The sequence below is a fragment of the Podarcis tiliguerta genome, assembly GCF_965153285.1.
Source record: "Podarcis tiliguerta genome assembly, chromosome: 14".
Taxonomy (NCBI): Eukaryota; Metazoa; Chordata; class Lepidosauria; order Squamata; family Lacertidae; genus Podarcis; species Podarcis tiliguerta.
The window spans coordinates 45826723-45846033 of NC_139547.1; the positions used below are offsets into that span (position 1 = coordinate 45826723).

Below are 19311 nucleotides of genomic sequence, written 5' to 3' on the forward strand. Positions count from 1 at the left end.
TCTCGCAGTGAGGGAACCGCCAGAAGGCCCTCGGAGCTGGACCTCAGTGTCCAGGCTGAACAATGGGAGTGAAGATGCTCCTTTGGGTATACTGGGCTTTAAAGGTCAGCACCAGCACATTAAAATGTCACACATTAAAAACTTCCCATAACAGGGCTGCCTTCAGATGTCTTTTAAATGTCAGGTAGTTGTTTATCTCTTTGACATCTGATGGGAGGGCGTTCCACAGGGCAGGTGCCACTACCAAGAAGGCCTTCTGCTTGGTTCCCTGTAGCTTTGCTTGTCACAGTGAGGGAACCACCAGAAGGCCCTCAGCGCTGGACCTCAGTGTCCGGGCAGAACCATGGGGGTGGAGACGCTCCTTCAGGTATAAGAGGAGACTAAGAGGAGATATGATAGCCAATTTCAGATATCTTAAGGACTGTCACATGGAAGTTTGAGCAAGCCTGTTTTCTCCTGCTCCAGAGGGGAGGATCAGAACCATTGGCTTCAAGTTACCTATGCCCAACACTCATATACAGATTCTGTTTTTGCTGATAAAGAGTTAATTCCAACTTGCTCCATGCAATTTACTGCTGGCTGGCTTCTGTCACATCCTGTATCATTTTAATAGTGAGAGTCATGCTCATGAACCGAGATTCATAAAGGAGCAAAACGGCTCAATCGGTGTGTAGTTTGACTCCGATTGATGTGTGTGTCATCAATGAAAGGCCTCCATCCCCCATCCGCTCAATGACATCATTAGTTGTGATTCCTGCATTGCAGGGCATGGGACTAGATGACCCTTTGGGTTCCCTTGTAGCTCTGTAGTTCTGTGATTCTGACACGGAAGCCACTTAAAGGTAATGGCTGGTTTCTATGGAAGGTTCCAAATCTCTCAAGCCATCTTGCTTCCAAGAAACTGAGAGCGAGAGCATGTAATGAGGCTATAGAACATCCCTGACCACTGGTCCTGTTAGCTAGGGGTGATGGGAGTTGTAGTCCCAAAACATCTGGAGGGCCGAGTTTGCCTATGCCTGCTTTAGAACAAGGATCTGCAGTGTACACTGAAGGAAACCTTTATACCATGCAATATCTTTTTTCTCCCTTCGAGTAGTCAGATTTCAATTTGAGAGGGCTAAACAGAGGGGCTGTGTTGTTCTGAGAAAGTTAATTGCACTCAAGACTAAATTGGCACCTGGCGTCCGATAAACGATGCAGTGTTCATTTTGTGGTGAATATTGGGAGGGACGCATTCTGCGTTTGGAGGGCTGCTAATAGAAACTTCTATTGTTGTGCGTCTTTGTGTGTTTGTGTGTATGTGAGAGTTACACTCCCAAATGTCTGCATCTTCATAGAATCACAGAATTGTAGAGTTGAAAGACATCTCCAGAGTTATCTAGTCCAAGCCCCTGAAATGCAGAAATAACAGCTAATGTTAGGATATCAGAGAACTTGGAAAAGAAAATCAACAACTAAAGTGATAAAAGCACAGAGAAACCATCCATGCAAAGAATGTCTGGAGCCTTTTTAGTGCAGGGGAGCAAGATTAAAAGGGGGTACAGTCAAACTTCCATTCTTGGACAGCTCCGATTTTGAATGTTTCAGCTCCTGAATGCGGAAAACCCGCAAGTAAATGCTCCGGTTTTTGAACACTTTTTGGAACCCGAACATCTGACGCGGCTTCCGTTTTGAGTTCCCCTATTGAATTGAGGCTTACGCTTTCAGTTTTTGGTTTCATAACGTTTTGGAAGTCGAGCAGTCTTCTGGAATGGATTACATTTGAAAACCTAGGTTCCACTGTACATGATATTCCGGCTAAACATTTAGAAGGACTTTCTGATGGTAAGAGCTGTTTGACAGTTGAATGGACTCCCTCAGAAGGTGGTGGACTCTTTCAATGGAGGCATTCAAACCCCTTGCAGGGGTTCTTTAGTTATGATCCCTTTATTGCAAGGCTTTGGACTAGATCAGCCTTTCTCAACCTGTGGGTCCCCAGATGTTGTTGAACTACAACTCCCATCACCCCTAGCTAGCAAGGCCAGAGCTCAGGGATGATGGGAGTTGTAGTCCTACAACATCTGAGGACCCATAGGTTGAGAACAGCTGGACTAGATAAACCTTGGGGGTCCCTTCAACTCTACAGTTCTCTGATTCTAAACCTTACCTACAGATCAATCTAATCAACTTCTCCCTTCCTTCCCTCCTTTGTAGGATGTGATGTCCACGTTTTTCCAGTTTGGGGCTTCCATCCAACAGGAAGCCATCATCATGCTAAAATTCATGCAATACTACGACTGGCATGTCTTCTCCTTGGTCACCAGCACTTTCCCCGGCTACCGAGACTTCATCAGCTTTATCAAGTACACTGTGGAGAACAGTTTTGTGGGCTGGGACATGCAGAACATCATCACCCTCGACACGCCCATCGGTGACGCCAAGACGACGATTCAGCTGAAGAAGATCCACTCCTCTGTCATCTTGCTTTACTGCTCGAAGGACGAAGCTGTTTACATCCTGGAGGAGGCCCGTTCCTTAGGCCTGACTGGTTACGACTTCTTCTGGATCGTTCCCAGCTTGGTTAGCGGGAACATGGAAATTACTCCCAAAGAGTTCCCTGCGGGGCTGATTTCGGTGTCCTATGACGAGTGGGACTACCGGTTGGATGCCCGGGTACGCGATGGCCTCGGGGTTATTGCTACGGCTGCATCAGCCATGTTGGAAAAGTATTCGTTCATCCCCGAGGCAAAGACGAGTTGCTACGGACAGCAGGAGAACGGAGAACGGCCATCTCACAGGCTGCACAAGTAAGGCTTCCTCTGCTCATTTGTTCTTTTAAAAATTGTGATATCTGCAGCTTTTGAGATCTGGGGGGAAATTAGCCGATCTGTGTAGATCAAGGGTGAGGAATTGGTGGCCCATCAGATGTTGCTGGACAGCAGCTGCCACCATTGGATTGTTACGTGGGGCTGCCGAGAAGGCCCTCTGCCTGGTTCCCTGTAACCTCACATCTCGCAGTGAGGGAACCGCCAGAAGGCCCTCGGCGCTGGACCTCAGTGTCCTGGCTGAACGATGGGGGTGGAGACACTCCTTCAGGAATACTGGGCTGAGGCCGTTTCAGGCTTTTGAGGTCAGCACCAACACTTTGAATTGTGCTTGGAAACACCTGCACTAGTTGCCATTGTCACCTCAATTCAAGGTGCTCACACCAGTCTTTACAGGCCTAAAGGACTCAGGCCCCAAATACCCAAAAGACCACCTCCTTCCCTACAGATCTTCTTGGCAAAAAGGGGAGAGGGTGGATATATTGGTAGCTCCTCTGCCCTCAGAACCTTTGGGAGTGGCAGCCTGGGAGAGGGTCTTCTCTGTGGTGGCCCCTCATTTGCAGAACTCCCTCCCCACATTAGACAGCTTCCAGGGAATGCTAAAGACCCCCCTCTTTACCTTGGCTTGTGACACTCAGGGTGCATATTTTAAGGATCCACTTTATATCTATAGTTGTTTGTTGCTTTAAACTTTTTCTAAGATTGTGTTTTAATTGCTGTAGCCCAGCTTGGAACCTTAGAGTGAAGGACGAGTAATAAATTGTATAGTAATAATAATAATAATCCTTGACCATTGGCAGTGGAGACTGGGGCTGATGGGAGTTGAAGTCCAGCAACATCAATAGGAGTATAGCATCTAGATCAAGGGAAGTAATAGTGCCACTGTATTCTGCTCTGGTCAGACCTCACCTGGAGTACTGTGTCCAGTTCTGGGCACCACAGTTCAAGAAGGACACTGACAAACTGGAACGTGTCCAGAGGAGGGCAACCAAAATGGTCAAAGGCCTGGAAACGATGCCTTATGAGGAACGGCTAAGGGAGCTGGGCATGTTTAGCCTGGAGAAGAGGAGGTTAAGGGGTGATATGATAGCCATGTTCAAATATATAAAAGGATGTCACATAGAGGAGGGAGAAAGGTTGTTTTCTGCTGCTCCAGAGAAGTGGACACGGAGCAATGGATCCAAACTGCAAGAAAGAAGATTCCACCTAAACATTAGGAAGAACTTCCTGACAGTAAGAGCTGTTTGACAGTGGAATTTGCTGCCAAGGAGTGGGGTGGAGTCTCCTTCTTTGGAGGTCTTTAAGCAGAGGCTTGACAACCATATGTCAGGAGTGCTCTGATGGTGTTTCCTGCTTGGCAGGGGGTTGGACTCGATGGCCCTTGTGGTCTCTTCCAACTCCATGATTTTATGATTCTAAACATCTGGAGAGCTTCAGATTCCCCAATCCTAGTGCAGATGATGATGGTGATGTTTCATGCACCTTACTTCCTGATGTGGCAGGAAGCTCTGCAGGCAGCATTTTGCAGTGTGCAAGGAGGTCAGGACCTCAGATCAGATACCCGAGCAGTGGAACTCAAGTTCTGCTACCCTTTATACCAACGAGGCAGCTTGAGGAACGAGTTACCAACCCACTGTTTGTATAGCGCCACAACTGGAGGTGGCCAAAGGGTGATATTGCAAGCCCTTATTTTAAATGTTTGCAAACCTTTCTCTTGGGGGACTGTGGGAATGCAGACTCTAACTTGGTCTGCCCTTCTATTTGCACCATAGGAGACATACAGTGGTACCTCGGGTTAAGTACTTAATTGATTCCAGAGGTCCGTTCTTAACCTGAAACTGTTCTTAAGCTGAAGCACCACTTTAGCTAATGGGGCTTCCTGCTGCCATTGCGCCGCCGGAGCACGATTTCTGTTCTCATCCTGAAGCAAAGTTCTTAACCCGAGGTACTATTTTTGGGTTAGCAGAGTCTGTAACCTGAAGCGTCTGTAACCCGAGGTACCACTATAATTGAAATAAGTCTCTCACTTTATGAAATGTTGTTAGGGGAATTTAGAGGGTTTTGTGTACAATTATTTTTAATGGCCAACTGCTCTGATAGTCAAGGATCTGTCGCTGCAGATGAAGCACATAATGAGCACATTGAGTAGCTGCTTGATGAGTCAAAGTTGCGTTCAGAACATCACAAAACTGCTAATTTAGGGCTGTTCCAAGTGACCTGTTTATTGAACATTCATTGTGATTTGTTTGTGGGGAGATTAGAGGATGTTGGCTATTTACTGAGCATTCATTGTGATGTGTTTGGAGAGAGGTTAGATGACGTGTCAAAGTAAGTGATATCCCATGCTTTCCAGCGCATTTCCCCTTCACTTTCCTTACAGCAAAAAGTCCAGTCTTTTGGGAAATAGATTTGTTTTGCAAGGCTCTAATTGTGCAACATTGACTGGGGTGTGATTGAATCCGACCCCCAAATAACAATGGCCTAGAAATGCCCTTAGTCTCAGGTCACACCACACCACATATTTAAAGCACATTTATACCACTTTAACAGTCATGACACCCTACTCGAATCATGGGAACTGTAGTTCACTCTCCAAAAAGCTATAATTCTCAGCACCCTTAATAAACTACATTTCACCAGGAAATCATGCACTTTAAATATATAATGTGGCTATCTAACCACTTAGATCCTTCTTCCCCCTCACTTTCCCTGAACGGCACATATTTTTCATAAAGTTTCATTTCTTTTCAAACAAGGAGCCTTGCTTTCCTGTTCCTACAGAGAGTCAGATATCGATCGTGCCCTTTTTCAGACTCTGCTATTATTTGCGTTGCTGAAAGGGAATGAGACCTTGAAAACGATTCTTCACATAAGTTGTGACAGTGTAAGGCAGGTTCACACAATTGTTGGGTTGATTGTTTGGCAAAGTTGTTGCGGGGGGCACCTCTGAAAACACACACAATTGACCCTACCTCTTCTCGTGACTGATAACAACAACAACAACAACAACAACAACAACACTTTATTTATACCCTGCCCATCTGGCTGGGTTTCCCAAGCCGCTCTGGGCAGCTTCCAACAAATTATTAAAAATACATTAAAACACCAGTCATTCAAAACTTCCCTAAACAGGGCTGCCTTTAGATGTCTTCTAAACATCAGTTGTTTATTTCCTTAACATCTGATGGGATGACGTTCCACAAGGTGGGCACCACCACCGAGAAGGCCCTCTGCTTGGTTCCCTGTAACTTGGCTTCTCACAGTGAGGGAACCGCCAGAAGGGCCTCAGCGCTGGACCTCAGTGTCCGGGCAGAATGACTGGGGTGGAGACGCTCCTTCACACAAATTACTCTTCAAAAGCAGAGATTTGGGACATATCCAGTGTTAGGGCAAAGTCTTACCCTTTGCCTCTCTGAGACCACAGCTACACCTGAATGCCATGTAACTGAATTTATGCATCATAGTGACCTCCACATTAAAGTCTTTTGGGGGGAAACTGTGTTGGTACTCCAAAGACTGAATCATAGAATCATAGAATCATAGAGTTGGAAGAGACCACAAGGGCCATCGAGTCCAACCCCCTGCCAAGCAGGAAACTGCATCAGAGCACTCCTGACATATGGTTGTCAAGCCTCTGCTTAAAGACCTCCAAAGAAGGAGACTCCACCACACTCCTTGGCAGCAAATTCCACTGTCGAACAGCTCTTACTGTCAGGAAGTTCTTCCTAATGTTTAGGTGGAATCTTCTTTCTTGTAGTTTGGATCCATTGCTCCGTGTCCGCTTCTCTGGAGCAGCAGAAAACAAGCTTTCTTCCTCCTCTATGTGACATCCTTTTATATATTTGAACATGGCTATCATATCACCCCTTAATCTACCCCTGCATCTACCAGTAAGAACACTTCCCCACCAGTTCCTTTCTCCTCTCTCAAGACGCCACATCAGGCTCTGTCTCCTCTTCCTCCTTTCCTCCCCTGGATTCCATGACTCTGTCAGAGGCTTATAAAATATCAGGAGGAGCCAAATGATTGCATCCCTTATCATAAGGTTACCAAATGTCCCCGTTTCCCGGGGACAGTCCCCGGATTTACAAATCAGATGACAAAATCCATCTATTTAGTAGGAAATTGAAAAGTGTCCCCAGATTCATTGAAAAAAATCTGGCAACCTTCCCTTATCAGCTGCATCCTTATTTACCTGCAGCCCCTCCTGCCTGATCACTGGCCAATCTGTCTGGTATGTTATTCCTGAATGGTTGGAATCATTCAAGGAAAAATTAAATACAGCAGAGAGGGAAACATGGGATAGACTGGGAGCAGCCGCCGAGACCACATAACACTGGTCCTGAAAGACCTACTTCCAGTACATTTCCGAGCACAATTCAAAGTGTTGGTGCTGACTTTGAAAGCCCTAAATGGCCTCGGCCCAGTATACCTGAAGGAGCGTCTCCACAATGAGGTCCAGCGCTGAAGCCCTTCTGGCAGTTCCTTCACTGTGAGAAGCGAAGTTACAGGGAACGAGGCAGAGGGCCTTCTTGGTAGTCTCGAGAGAGATAGAGGCCAGCAACAACAACAAAATTTCTCCTGAGGCCCCAGAGAAATAAATTATGAAAACCTGTATTCTCGTACATACACCACAACTTATAGCAGTGCACATCTGCAGAACACATTCTTTTTATGTGACCCACAAGTTAATTATAAACCTTTGGAACTGGTCTTTGATATTCAGAAGAATTTGCAAATGAAATGAAGCTCCTCCGTTCTCTCGCGAAGATTTCTTTATGCTTTATTCCTTTTGCCAGTCTTCATTTGTGAGTCAATTTCCCCCCGCAAGGGCAATACATCATACTGTCTTGTACCAAGCATTCGAGTTCGCAACTTTTAAGTCCTTCTGGAATGTGGCTATCGCCATACATGCAGCTATTAAGAGAAATCCAATTAGTAGTTTATCCACCAAGTCCTGGTTCTCATTTAAATACAGATTCAGTTACACAAGCTCTGGAGACTTTGTGACATGCTGGTGTGTGATTTTACTCATCTCATTAAACGCTTGTTCCCCAAAATTTACCACCTGGGGGCATGTCCACCACAAGTGCCTATAGCTGCCTCTGTCCCCACATACTCACCAGCACATAATGACATTATGTTTATGCATATATGAAAGCTGCCTGTTCCAGAAGCTGTAGTGAGTCATAGCTATCAACCGTCCCTTATTTGGCGGGAATGTCCCGCTGCTGTCCCTTATTGATGATGTCCCTTAAATTTCACAGGTTTCAAAGGAAGCAGCTCCTCTCCCTCCCTCCCTGCCGGCCGGCCAGGGAGGAGGGAGGCTCCAACTGTGTTGCTTGGCTGCGTTGCTCACCCAATAAGGAGTCTAAGAACGACTGGGGGGTGGAGCTTGCATGCCTTGTGCCGATCAAATTGGCCGCGTTGCCTGGGGACTCGCCTTTGCTCAGCGCTTCCCAGCGGAGAGGTGACGGTGGTTTCCCTTGCTGCATCCCCTTTGCCGGGTTGCTGTGCTGTGGGAACCACCGCTTGAGGCTTCATTTGGCTGCTGGCTGGGCTTTCTGCCTTTGGCTTGGAGGGGCTCAGAAGCTGAACATACCTGTGTTTGGAAAATCCCTTATTTTGGCTGCTGATCCCTTATTTTCGAGGCTGCTGGTGCCTTATTTTCAAATCTGTAAGTTGACAGCTATGCAGTGAGTGTAGAAGGAAGCAGCTAAGCTGCTCATGGGGACAGGTTACTGGCAACATGTTGCTTTTTTGCTCAGGGAGCTTCCAATTTGTTACCGGTCCGGGTTCAAAAATTATTTATTATTACATAAATGCTGTAAAATGTTATACCCGATTTCTTTCCCTATTTGTATAATAACAATAAATGCACTATATAACCACAAATAAGTTACATTTACATAGACTTTCAGTTCCTGTAGAAACATATCCGTAAATATTCACCTAATCAAAAAACCACAATATCCTACGCTCCTCAGTATGACATAGATCATCATATCGCTACGATACATTTTGTTCTTCCTATTATTAAACACCTTAATCTATGCTCCTGGATCATAACTTATTTTAAGATGTTTGGCTTCCCCCAAACTATGAATATCGGTTTGCTGAATCCTGTTCTTTGCTGTTCCAACAGGAGAAGAGCAAACTTAATTTCTCAATGCACTCGTTTTCTCATTGCTAGATGAAGCCAGAGGAGCTGGCTTGTAAAATTTTTATTTCCCTTTGAGAAATAAAACATTGCACCTTAAGATTCCACCATCACCATCTCATGAAATAGGCTTCTCTTTCTGGATAAAGTTGGAATAAGGCAGTGCCAGTTTGGAAGAAAAATGAATAACTCTCGCCATCCTTCCTAACGACACTCATTCAAACACATCCAGTGGTTTCACAGGATGAAGCTAGGAAATGGACTCTGTGGACAAACTCTCACCCTTTGCTAAAGCCATCTGAGTATGCCTCTGTTTCCACAGGCCTTGCATTACTGATTGCGCCCAAGATAGCTTTGATACGGACCACATTTCATTAATGACTTTAATCCCTTGCACCTTAAATAATTTGGTTGAGCTGGGACCGAGATCTTAATTAGAGCAACTCTCATTTCACGCATGGCTGCCTTTCGATGGGCTTACCTGCCGGAGTCGGCTCGCAACGCCACTTGCAAATATTTTGCTTCCTTTTTGCTTTGCTTTGCTTTTTTAAAAAACCCCCAAACTATAATGCTTAAAAAGGTTGATGTTGCATATTCCGGAAGCACTGGGACAGATCAGGGGGTCTGAGATGGGCACATGTGGAACCCTCCTGCCTCTTCCCCGCCCCCATGCCAGTAGCTGGCAGAGCCAGATGGGAAAGTAGGTGTGGCCATTTCACACAGTAAAAGCCAAAGAGTTCTATATACCGTATTTTTCACTCCACAAGACGCACCTAGTTTTTAGAGGAGGAAAACAAGAAAAAAATTATTCTGAACGAAACAGTGGATGTATGATTTTTGTGGTTCATGCTGTGGCCACAGACATGTGATCTGATGGTGAATTTGGGGTGACCCAATGCAAAAATCCTGAGGATCCATGGGCTTTTACCTCCCCCCTCCCAGGCAGCCTCCTAGCATCCCTTATCTCTCTTCTGATCCCACCAATCAGCTGTTTCCTTTCAACACTCCCTTCTCTCTTGTTTGCCTTAGTGTCTTTTCCTTAGCTGGAGCAGTTTTTTGCTCCTCTTTTTCTTCTAATTTCTCTCCTTATTGCTTTAGTCTTCCTGTTTCCCCCCTTTGCAAGTTTGCTGTCTTTACCACCCCCCTCTCAGGCAGCCTCCTTTATTGCTAGCACCCCTTATCTCCCTCCCGAATGCTTGCTGATCAGCGGCTTTGTTTCAACACCCACTTTCTCTTTAAAAAACAAACAAAAAAAAACATGATCTATTTTTTGCTCCTGGGCAATTCGACTCCAGGGACGCGCATTCGCTCCATAAGATGCACAGACATTTCCCCTTACTTTTTAGGAAGAAAAAATGTGTCTTATGGAGGCAAGCAAGAAGCATTACAGAGCAGGGACATGTTCCAGGCAAGCAAGAGCACTCAGGAAAGGTGTGGAGGAGTGCTGACGATGAGGAGACCCCTGAGGGCCATTTTGAGAGGTCTAGAGGGCCACATATACCCAGCCTCTGTTTTCAAGGCAATGCCACAAGGTGTAAATAAACAGTGACATTATGACGCCTTGTTTGCATACACACCATCCTTCCGGACGTCCTCATTAAAAAGCTGACTGACATGAACCTTTCTTCTACCATCTGTGACTGGATTAAAGACTTTCTGATAGATTGGACACAAACAGTGAGGATTGGACATATAACATCTAATTCCTTAAAAATCAGCACTGGCACGCCACAGGGATGTGTCCTAAGTCCCTACCTGTATCCATTGTATACATACAATTGTGTATCATCTGACCCGTCTACTGCAGTTATTAAGTTTTCAGATGACACCACCATAATGGGTTTAATAACAGGTGGAGACGAATCAGTGTATAGAGGGGAGGTCCAAAAAATATCTACATGGTGCCTAGGGTACAACTTGTACCTTAATATCAGCAAGACAAAGGAGATGGTGTTGGACTTTTGGAGGAAGAGAGGAGAACTAGCCCCACTGTACATTACGGAGGGCTGTGTGGAGAGAGTCTCTTCCTTTCAATTCCTACGAGTTTATCTCAGTGAAGACCTTACTTGGAAAATAAATACAACCCAGGTGGTACAGAAAGCCCAAAAGAGACTCTGTCTCCCCAGAGTATTGTGAAAGAACTATGTCAATCAACATTTGATGATCTCTTTCTACTGGTCAACAATAGAAAGTGTCCTTTCATCACGGTATGGTACGCTGGTTTGACAGCAATTGATAGGAAGTGCCTACAGAGGGTGGTGAATACAGCGCAATATATTATGGGCTGTCCCGTGAATCCGCTGGATGAAATAGTGGAAGAACGTTGCCTCAGGAGAGTGAGGAAAATTCTCAGGGATGATTCACACCCTGGCCAGCAATTTCTTGATCTCCTGCCCTCAGGCAGAAGATATAGAAGCATGATTAGTCGCATCAACAGTGTAAAGAACAGCTTCTATCCGTGGGCTGCTAGGCTGCTGAATGAAAAGATAACAACAGGGCAACTGACTGTCAGGTTTGGTGGCTGTGCGTCAGTAAACAAGGGGAATTAAGACTAAGAGAGCTGAGTGGGGGGTGCTCGTAATCTCACTGTATACAAGTTGTACAAGTGACAATAAAGTATTTCAATACTGGTGTTACACACAACCCAACCCAATCTCCAAGAGGTGAGAGACTCGGGGGATCTACTGAGGGTCTGGTTCCTTGGAAGGAAGGTCAGTGGAGATGTCTTTAGGATGTATGGTTTTATTTACACACATATCTACAACCTGAGCATAGGGTACAGGGGCTCACAGCATCATCACCCGATCTTGCTTCCCAATTAGGTCTCCCAGGAAGGCTTGAGCCCAGCCCAGGGCACGGCGTGGCCCTGTGTCCCCAGCTTACAGCACCAGTCCATCTCTTTCTCACAGCTTCTCCTATACAAAAGGTCCCCTTGGCTTATTGTTCGACACCCTGGGATAATGTGGCACCCAACCAAGTTAGCTGGGGAAAGGTCCACTCATTTGTCTCTATGGCAACCTTTTTGGAGATGATAAATCACAACACTTAGCTGTCCAGCCAAAGCCATTACCTTAACAAAGGAACTGGTTGGGCTGGCTTAGCAACCTCTTCAACTACATTCTAAGCAAACTTGGAAATGACCCAGACTGATTTCCCCAAACTAATAACACTATAGTCATACCTCAGGTTACAGACCCGCCGAAACCCGGAAGTACCAGAACGGGTTACTTCTGGGTTTCGGGGGTTGCGCATGCGCAGAAGCGCTGAATCGCAACCCACGTGTGTGCAGACGCACCACTGCGGATTGCAAACACTGCGGGTTGCAAATGTGCATCCTGCACGGATCACGTTCACAACCCGGGCATCCACTGTACTCTCCATACCACGTTCACAGGGCCAGCCCCACCATGATCCAGAGTGAGGCATCTGCCGCAGGCAGTGGATACTGGAGGATGGAAGCAGCCTCCCTGGCTGCTCCCGTTATTCTGAGCTGGCAGTCCCTAAGGGTGACGGCAGTTCAAAGATGGAGTTGAGTCTTTATTAGCAAAAACACGATCTCCATAGACTTGGTTGAGTGTCAGGCCTAATGAGAAGAGCACCTCATTCCCAGGAATCTTCCTCCATGAAAATCAGCTCTCTTCTGGTTCTGGGAGACAAGGCGGAGGGGGAGCTTATCACTGCAGAAAACACCCATGACTCTTCATCAGCCTGATCCATCTCTGCCTCTGGGCCAGAGGTATAGCATTGGTGGGGTGAGGGAGGGCCCTTTTCCTGGGTGCATTTTCCCCTGGGATGCATTTTGCTCCTTGCACTGCCTCTGCCAGCCTCCCGCTGCTTTGCGAGTCCGATCCCACATCCCAGTTAAAGTGCTCATTTTAACATCCTTAAAATATCAGCGACTTCCCTTCTTCTCTTTCTGTGGTTCATTTTGCATATCTTATATCCCTGCATATTTTACAAAAACTATACTATTCCTCATTCCATTATTCCACCCATCAAAACTTATTTACACTGTTGGATTTATTTTAATGCTTCCAGCCTTTTCAGCTGTACACAGTTATTTCCCATATATTCAAGAAATGTTTCCCAATCTTCTCTAAATGTATGTTCTTCTTGTTCTTTTATTCTATATGTTAAGTCTGCAAGCTGAGCATATTCTGTCAACTTAAGTTGCCATACTTTGACTGGGATCTCGCTCGTTTTCCATTTTTGGGGCTAGCAAAAAATGGGCCACAGTAGTGGCATACATAAATAACCCTTTTTGACACTGGAAATTTCAGTCTGAATTATCCCCAAAAGAAAGAACTCTGGTTTTTTGGGGGGAAAGTAATTTTAAACATTTTAAAAATTCATTATGGAAAAAAATGGATCATTCCCCAATAGCCTTTTACAAGTCTAGTTTCTGCCTCTGATTCTGAACTTCTTTCTGCCATAGACTCTCTGCGCTCACTAAGCCCTGTCACCTCTCCAGCTTCCAACACCTCCTGTTCCTAGTCTTTGTGTGTTCAGACCAAGATACCTCCCCCCTAAATAAAGACACATTTGCCTCAAATTTTAGTTTTGGTTTTTGGCAGAATTTAGGCCACAACTTTATTGATTACAGAAAGTGAGTGGTTGCCTAGGCTCTGGTTTGACTAGCTCCCTGCACTGTTGCAGGTAGTGCTGACCCAGGGCACCAGCATAGGTCAGCCAAGGGTGAACACCTGGGTAGGCGAAAAGCTGGGAACAGACTACGTTCACCCTCCAGATGCTCCCCTGGACTCAGGCACAGGCACAACCCTCTCTCGGGGGTTGACCATACCAGTTGAGTCCCTGGATTCCTTTAACGGAATACCCTTCACATAGGGATGGTGAAACCATTCTCCCATCCCTATCACCTGAACCAGAGCCTTCCCGCAATCTTACAAGTTGTGACGATTTGCTACGCGGCAGGCGAAACCCAAATGGCAACAGCCAATCAGCCAAGTGGGGAAAATTCCTGCCGTGCCCCTGTCCAATGACAGACGACACATGACGGCATAGCAAGGTCAAGCAGAAGAAGAAGAAGAGTTTGGATTTGATATTCCGCTTTATCACTACCCGAAGGAGTCTTAAAGTGGCTAACATTCTCCTTTAAATTCTCCTTTTAAAAATGCCCTAAAAGTAGGGAGAGGTGGGCGGTTGTTCTGAATGCACGAGCCGAAAGATGAAGCTCTGGGTTACATGCATGGGTATATATAGGTCCCTCAATCTGTTTGGACTGCTCCCCATTGACCAGATTAAACCCAACATCAAGGGACCTACCAATCGGGTGTTGTGGCTAGCCAATCTTACCCACCCACAACACAGGAGGTCGGTCTCCAGGTCTCACCACAACACGTGCCCTCTTTTAGGGAGGACACAATTTCCTCTCTTTTCCCTCTGACCACTCATCGTCATCTCACCACCACTCCCTGGGCTCTGAGCCTTCTTCCCTTGGAAGCTGGTTCCTTCCACCATTCCTCTGTGTCCAACTAGTCTATGATGTTGGCTTCCTCCAGGTCTAAACAATCCCATGGAGAGACCAATCATTAGCCAGACAGCAGGAGCAGACCAGAATGTGCAGGCCTAGTTTTGAGCACATCCGGAGCTGGGCCCCAAATCTTCTGCCCTTGGCTGCATGCAGAGTTTACAGTTACTAGAGGTGGCGGCTATTACAAGGTGGCTGTTGATGATTATCCCTTAATGGAGATCTCTGATTACACTTAAAACAACAGCAGCAGCAGCAACAGCAGCAACAACAGTTCATCCATCAAAATGCTTGCATGCTCTGCCATCGCAGGAAGCAGACTTAATTGCGTGTGGCTTCATTCCCCAGCATTGTGTTTTCAAGGCTGCCTTACAAGTTGTTGTTGTTATTTTGCACTGCAGAAGTCAATACATATGTCAGGGATGGGGGAAATAGCATAATGAGAGAAGGCATTTCAAAGGCTCCATTTGTGACTTTTTAAAATCTGGATAAGTAAAGGTAAAGGGACCCCTGACCATTAGGTCCAGTTGTGACCGACTCTGGGGTTACGGCGCTCATCTCGCTTTATTGGCCGAAGGAGCCGGCGTACAGCTTCCGGGTCATGTGGCCAGCATGACTAAGCCGCTTCTGGTGAACCAGAGCAGCGCACAGAAACACCGTTTACCTTCCCGCCAGAGCGGTACCTATTTATCTACTTGCACTTTGATGTGCTTTCGAACTGCTAGGTTGGCAGAGTTAAAGGAGCAGTTTGTGTTACAGATTTGTTCACTCAGTGGCTTGTTGTTGTTGTGGTTTAGTTGTTTAGTCATTTCCGACTCTTCGTGACCCCATGGACCAGAGCAAGCCAGGCACTCCTGTCTTCCACTGCCTCCCGCAATTTGGTCAGACTCATGCTGGTAGCTTCGAGAACACTGCCCAACCATCTTGTCCTCCGTCATCCCCTTCTCCTTGCACCCTCCACCTTTCCCAACATGAGGGTCTTTTCCAGGGAGTCTTCTCTTCTCATGAGGTGGCCAAAGTCTTGGAGCCTCAGCTTCAGGATCTGTCCTTCCAGTGAGCACTCAGGGCTGATTTCCTTCAGAATGGAGAGGTTTGATAAGGGACACTCAGTGGCTACTAACCCCAATCGCTGTGTTCTACCTCCACTGTCGGAGACAGTGCACTTGTGAATACTGCTTGCAGAAAACCTTGAGAGCGGAGAGCAGCCATGAGCATCCCCCTCTAGGGAGGAAGGCTGCGGCTCTGAGGTTTCTTATTTTAGAAAGAAAGGGTGAGTAAGAGGGAGCGCGATCGGAGTTTACAAAAGTATACGTGGCATGGAGGGAACGGATAGAGGAATGTTTGCCTCCCCATCTCTCATAACACAAGAATTTGGGGACATCCAGCGGAGCTGAAGTTTGGAGAGATAAAAGGAAGCACATATTTGTGTAGTATAGGGATGTGGGTGGTGCTGTGGGTTAAGCCACACAGCCTAGCACTTGCCGATCAAAAGGTCGGTGGTTCGAATGCCTGCGACAGGGTGAGCTCCCATTGTTTGGTCCCTGCTCCTGTCAACCTAGCAGTTCGAAATCACGTCAGAGTGCAAGTAGATAAATAGGTACCACTCTGGCGGGAAGGTAAACGGCATTCCCATGCACTGCTCTGGTTCACCAGAAGCGGCTTAGTCATGCTGGCCACATGACCTGGAAGCTCCCTTGGCCAGTAAAGCAAGATGAGCACCGCAACCCCAGAGTCAGGCACAAATGGACCTAATGGTCAGGGGTCCCTTTACCTTTTACCTATGTTCTTAAGTCCCCCCCCCCAAAAAAAAATGCACAGGCCTATGTGCATGATAGGAGGGTCATAGCTCTGCAGTGGAGCATCTTCAGAAGGTCTGCAGTTCAGTCCTTGGCTTCTCCAGAGTTGCTGGTTTTGTGGCCACTCTGAGTATATAATATGGAGCAGAACTAAATGGAGCATAAAATGATGCGTGGTTTTTTTGTTCATTTATTTAATTTCTACGTTGCCCTTCGTCTGAGGATCACAGCGTGGTTTGCAATATAAAAACACAAAAATGCATACCATAGTAACATGGTGTAGAGAAAGTAGACAGTTTTTCTCTAATAATACAAAAGCCCAGAGTTGTTCAATGAAGCTGAATTTTGCATGATTCAGTTCATCCAAAAAGGGCATCATTCTTGTATGTGATTTAGCAGGCAGCTCATGTAAAAACCGCGGACAGTCGGAGCTATCTTAGGCCATGTTCACACCATATATTTAAAGTGCTGTGGTGCCACTTTAAACAGCCACAGCTTCCCTTAAAGAACTCTGGGAGATGTTAAGGGTACTGAGAGTTGTTAGGAACCCCCCTATTCTTCTCACAGAGCTACAGTTCCAAGAGCACCATGCAAAGAGGGATTGGCTGTGAAACTGCTCTGGTCTCCCTATTCAGCTCTCATTTCATCACCGCTGCCCAGTCATGACCTGTGGCCATGGGGACTGGTAGGGAGGAAGGCAGGGAGCCCCACAGTAGGTGGCGCCAGAGCCAACAGCAGGCAGAGCCAACTCATTCTAGTTCTGTCTCCACCGTCCTCCCTGCTGAGTTTTACAAGGGCAACACTGAGGCTAAGGAAGTGGAGGAGGAAGCCGATAGTGAGGGCCACCTCTTGGACTGGGTGTAAGTAAGATGGCAGACAAGCGAGGAATGACTGAGGGCAGATTGTCATTGGCAGTGCCCCATTTGCCCAAATAGAGAAGCCTCCACTGTTCCTCTCCAGCCCTGCACCACTCCCTTTTTGACTGCTTTTACTTGGTCGGCATGTTTTTTGCCTCCTGGTTGCTTGATTGCCTGGGAGTCATTTTGGACTCACAGCTGTCCATGGAGGTGCAGGTCAATTCTGTGTCCAGAGCAGTTGTCTACCAGCTCCATCTGGTACGCAGGCTGAGACCCTACCTGCCTGCAGACTGTCTCGCCAGAGTGGTGCATGCTCTAGTTATATCTCACTTGGACTACTGCAATGCACTCTACGTGGGGCTACCTTTGAAGGTGACTCGGAAACTACAACTCATCCAGAATGCAGCAGCTAGACTAGTGACTGGGAGCAGTTGCCAAAAGCATATAACACTGGTCCTGAAAGACCTACATTGGCTCCCGGTATATTTCTGAGCAAAATTCAAAGTGCTGGTGCTGACCTTTAAAGCCCAGTATACCTGAAGGAGCATCTTCACTCCCATTGTTCAGCCCGGACACTGAGGTCCAGCTCCGAGGGCCTTCTAGCGGTTCCCTCACTGCGAGAAGCAAAGTTATAGGGAACCAGGCAGAGGGCCTTCTCGGTGGTGGCACCCGCCCTGTGGAACACCCTCCTACCAGATGTCAAAGAGAAGAATAACTATCTGACTTTTGGAAGACATCTGAAGGCAGCCCTGTTATGGGAAGTTTTTAATGTTAGATGTTTTATTGTGCTTTTAATATTTTGTTGGGAGCTGCCCAGAGTGGCTGGGGAAACCCAGCCAGTTGGGCAGGGTATATTTTTATTATTATTAGGTGTATGTATGTAGAAAACACTCTGGAATGTAGGAAGTTAAAAGTCCTATCTGTGGGTCCTTCCACTTCTGCCTCTGGTCCCACCAGACCCCAGAAGGTTCTCCCTGAACCAGGACCCGAAAAATCTTCCACCCTTGTTTTGTTGTTGTTGTTGTTGAGTCGTTTAGTCATGTCCAACTCTTCGTGACCCCACGGACCAGAGCACGCCAGGCACTCCTGTCTTCCACTGCCTCCCGCAGTTTGGTCAGACTCATGCTGGTAGCTTCGAGAACACTGTCCAACCATCTCGTTCTCTGCCGTCCCCTTCTCCTTGTGCCCTCCATCTTTCCCAACATCAGGGTCTTTTCCAGGGAGTCTTCTCTTCTCATGAGGTGGCCAAAGTCTTGGAGCCTCAGCTTCAGGATCTGTCCTTCCAGTGAGCACTCAGGGCTGATTTCCTTCAGAATGGAGAGGTTTGATCTTCTTGCAGTCCATGGGACTCTCAAGAGTCTCCTCCAGCACCATAATTCAAAAGCATCAATTCTTTGGCAATCAGCCTTCTTTATGGTCCAGCTCTCACTTCCATACATCATTACTGGGAAAACCATAGCTTGTTTTAGCTCATCAGAAGATGTAATGGCAATTCCTGCATCTGTTTGAGTCGTATGTTTGCAAACTGGGTCAAAAGACTCAGACTGTTTCTGGTCTCCCTGCTTCAGAGGAAATTTTCCACATTTCCACACTGACGTGCACAGAGTGGGCTGTTCTGTTTGCTTTCAACATAGGCTCTTGATGGTCTGCAAACAGCCACTTGTTTCTCCTTTGCTTTCGATTCAGCGTTCCTGCTAATCATTTTTATTGTATTACCGTAACTGGCCACAAGGTGTCTCCGTTGCTTTTCTGAATCGCCGTTGAAATCGCGCATGTTTTCAATAATCCCATTAAGAGTTTATATGGAAAAGTTTCTTTTCAACGATTGGACCTGGTTCTCTGACATCCCTCTCCAGGGCAGGCTCTGGTTCGTTTGGTGTCAAATCCAAATGTTAACACGGGGGAACAAAGCAATAGGAAGTTCAGAGGGTTGTAGGAAGCAGCCTTTTATGGAGTCCGTTCAGCTAGATCAGTATTGTCAGCGCTAAGCAGGGCGGAAACACCAGGCGCTGCTACATTACAACTCCCATAATCTCTGACTGTTGGGCCATTCTGGCTAGGGCTGATGGGAGCTGGACTCCAACAACATCTGGAGGGCCGCAGATTCTATGTCCCTGGCCTGGGTAAAGAAAGGTAAAGAGACCCCTGACCATTAGGTCCAGTCATGGCCGACTCAGGGGTTGTGGCGCTCATCTCGCTTTATTGG

The 19311-nt window shown here is 46.7% G+C and overlaps 1 protein-coding gene across 2 annotated transcripts in view; it reads left to right on the forward strand.

Annotated features, from left to right (window-relative positions):
• GRIN2A (glutamate ionotropic receptor NMDA type subunit 2A) overlaps window positions 1–19311 on the forward strand; it is a 219829-nt gene that overhangs the window by 128972 nt on the left and 71546 nt on the right. For both annotated transcript variants that reach the window (XM_083413336.1, XM_083413335.1), the window contains exon 4: window positions 2194–2786. In XM_083413336.1, the coding sequence (XP_083269462.1) occupies window positions 2194–2786 (593 nt within the window). The remainder of the gene's footprint in view (window positions 1–2193; window positions 2787–19311) is intronic.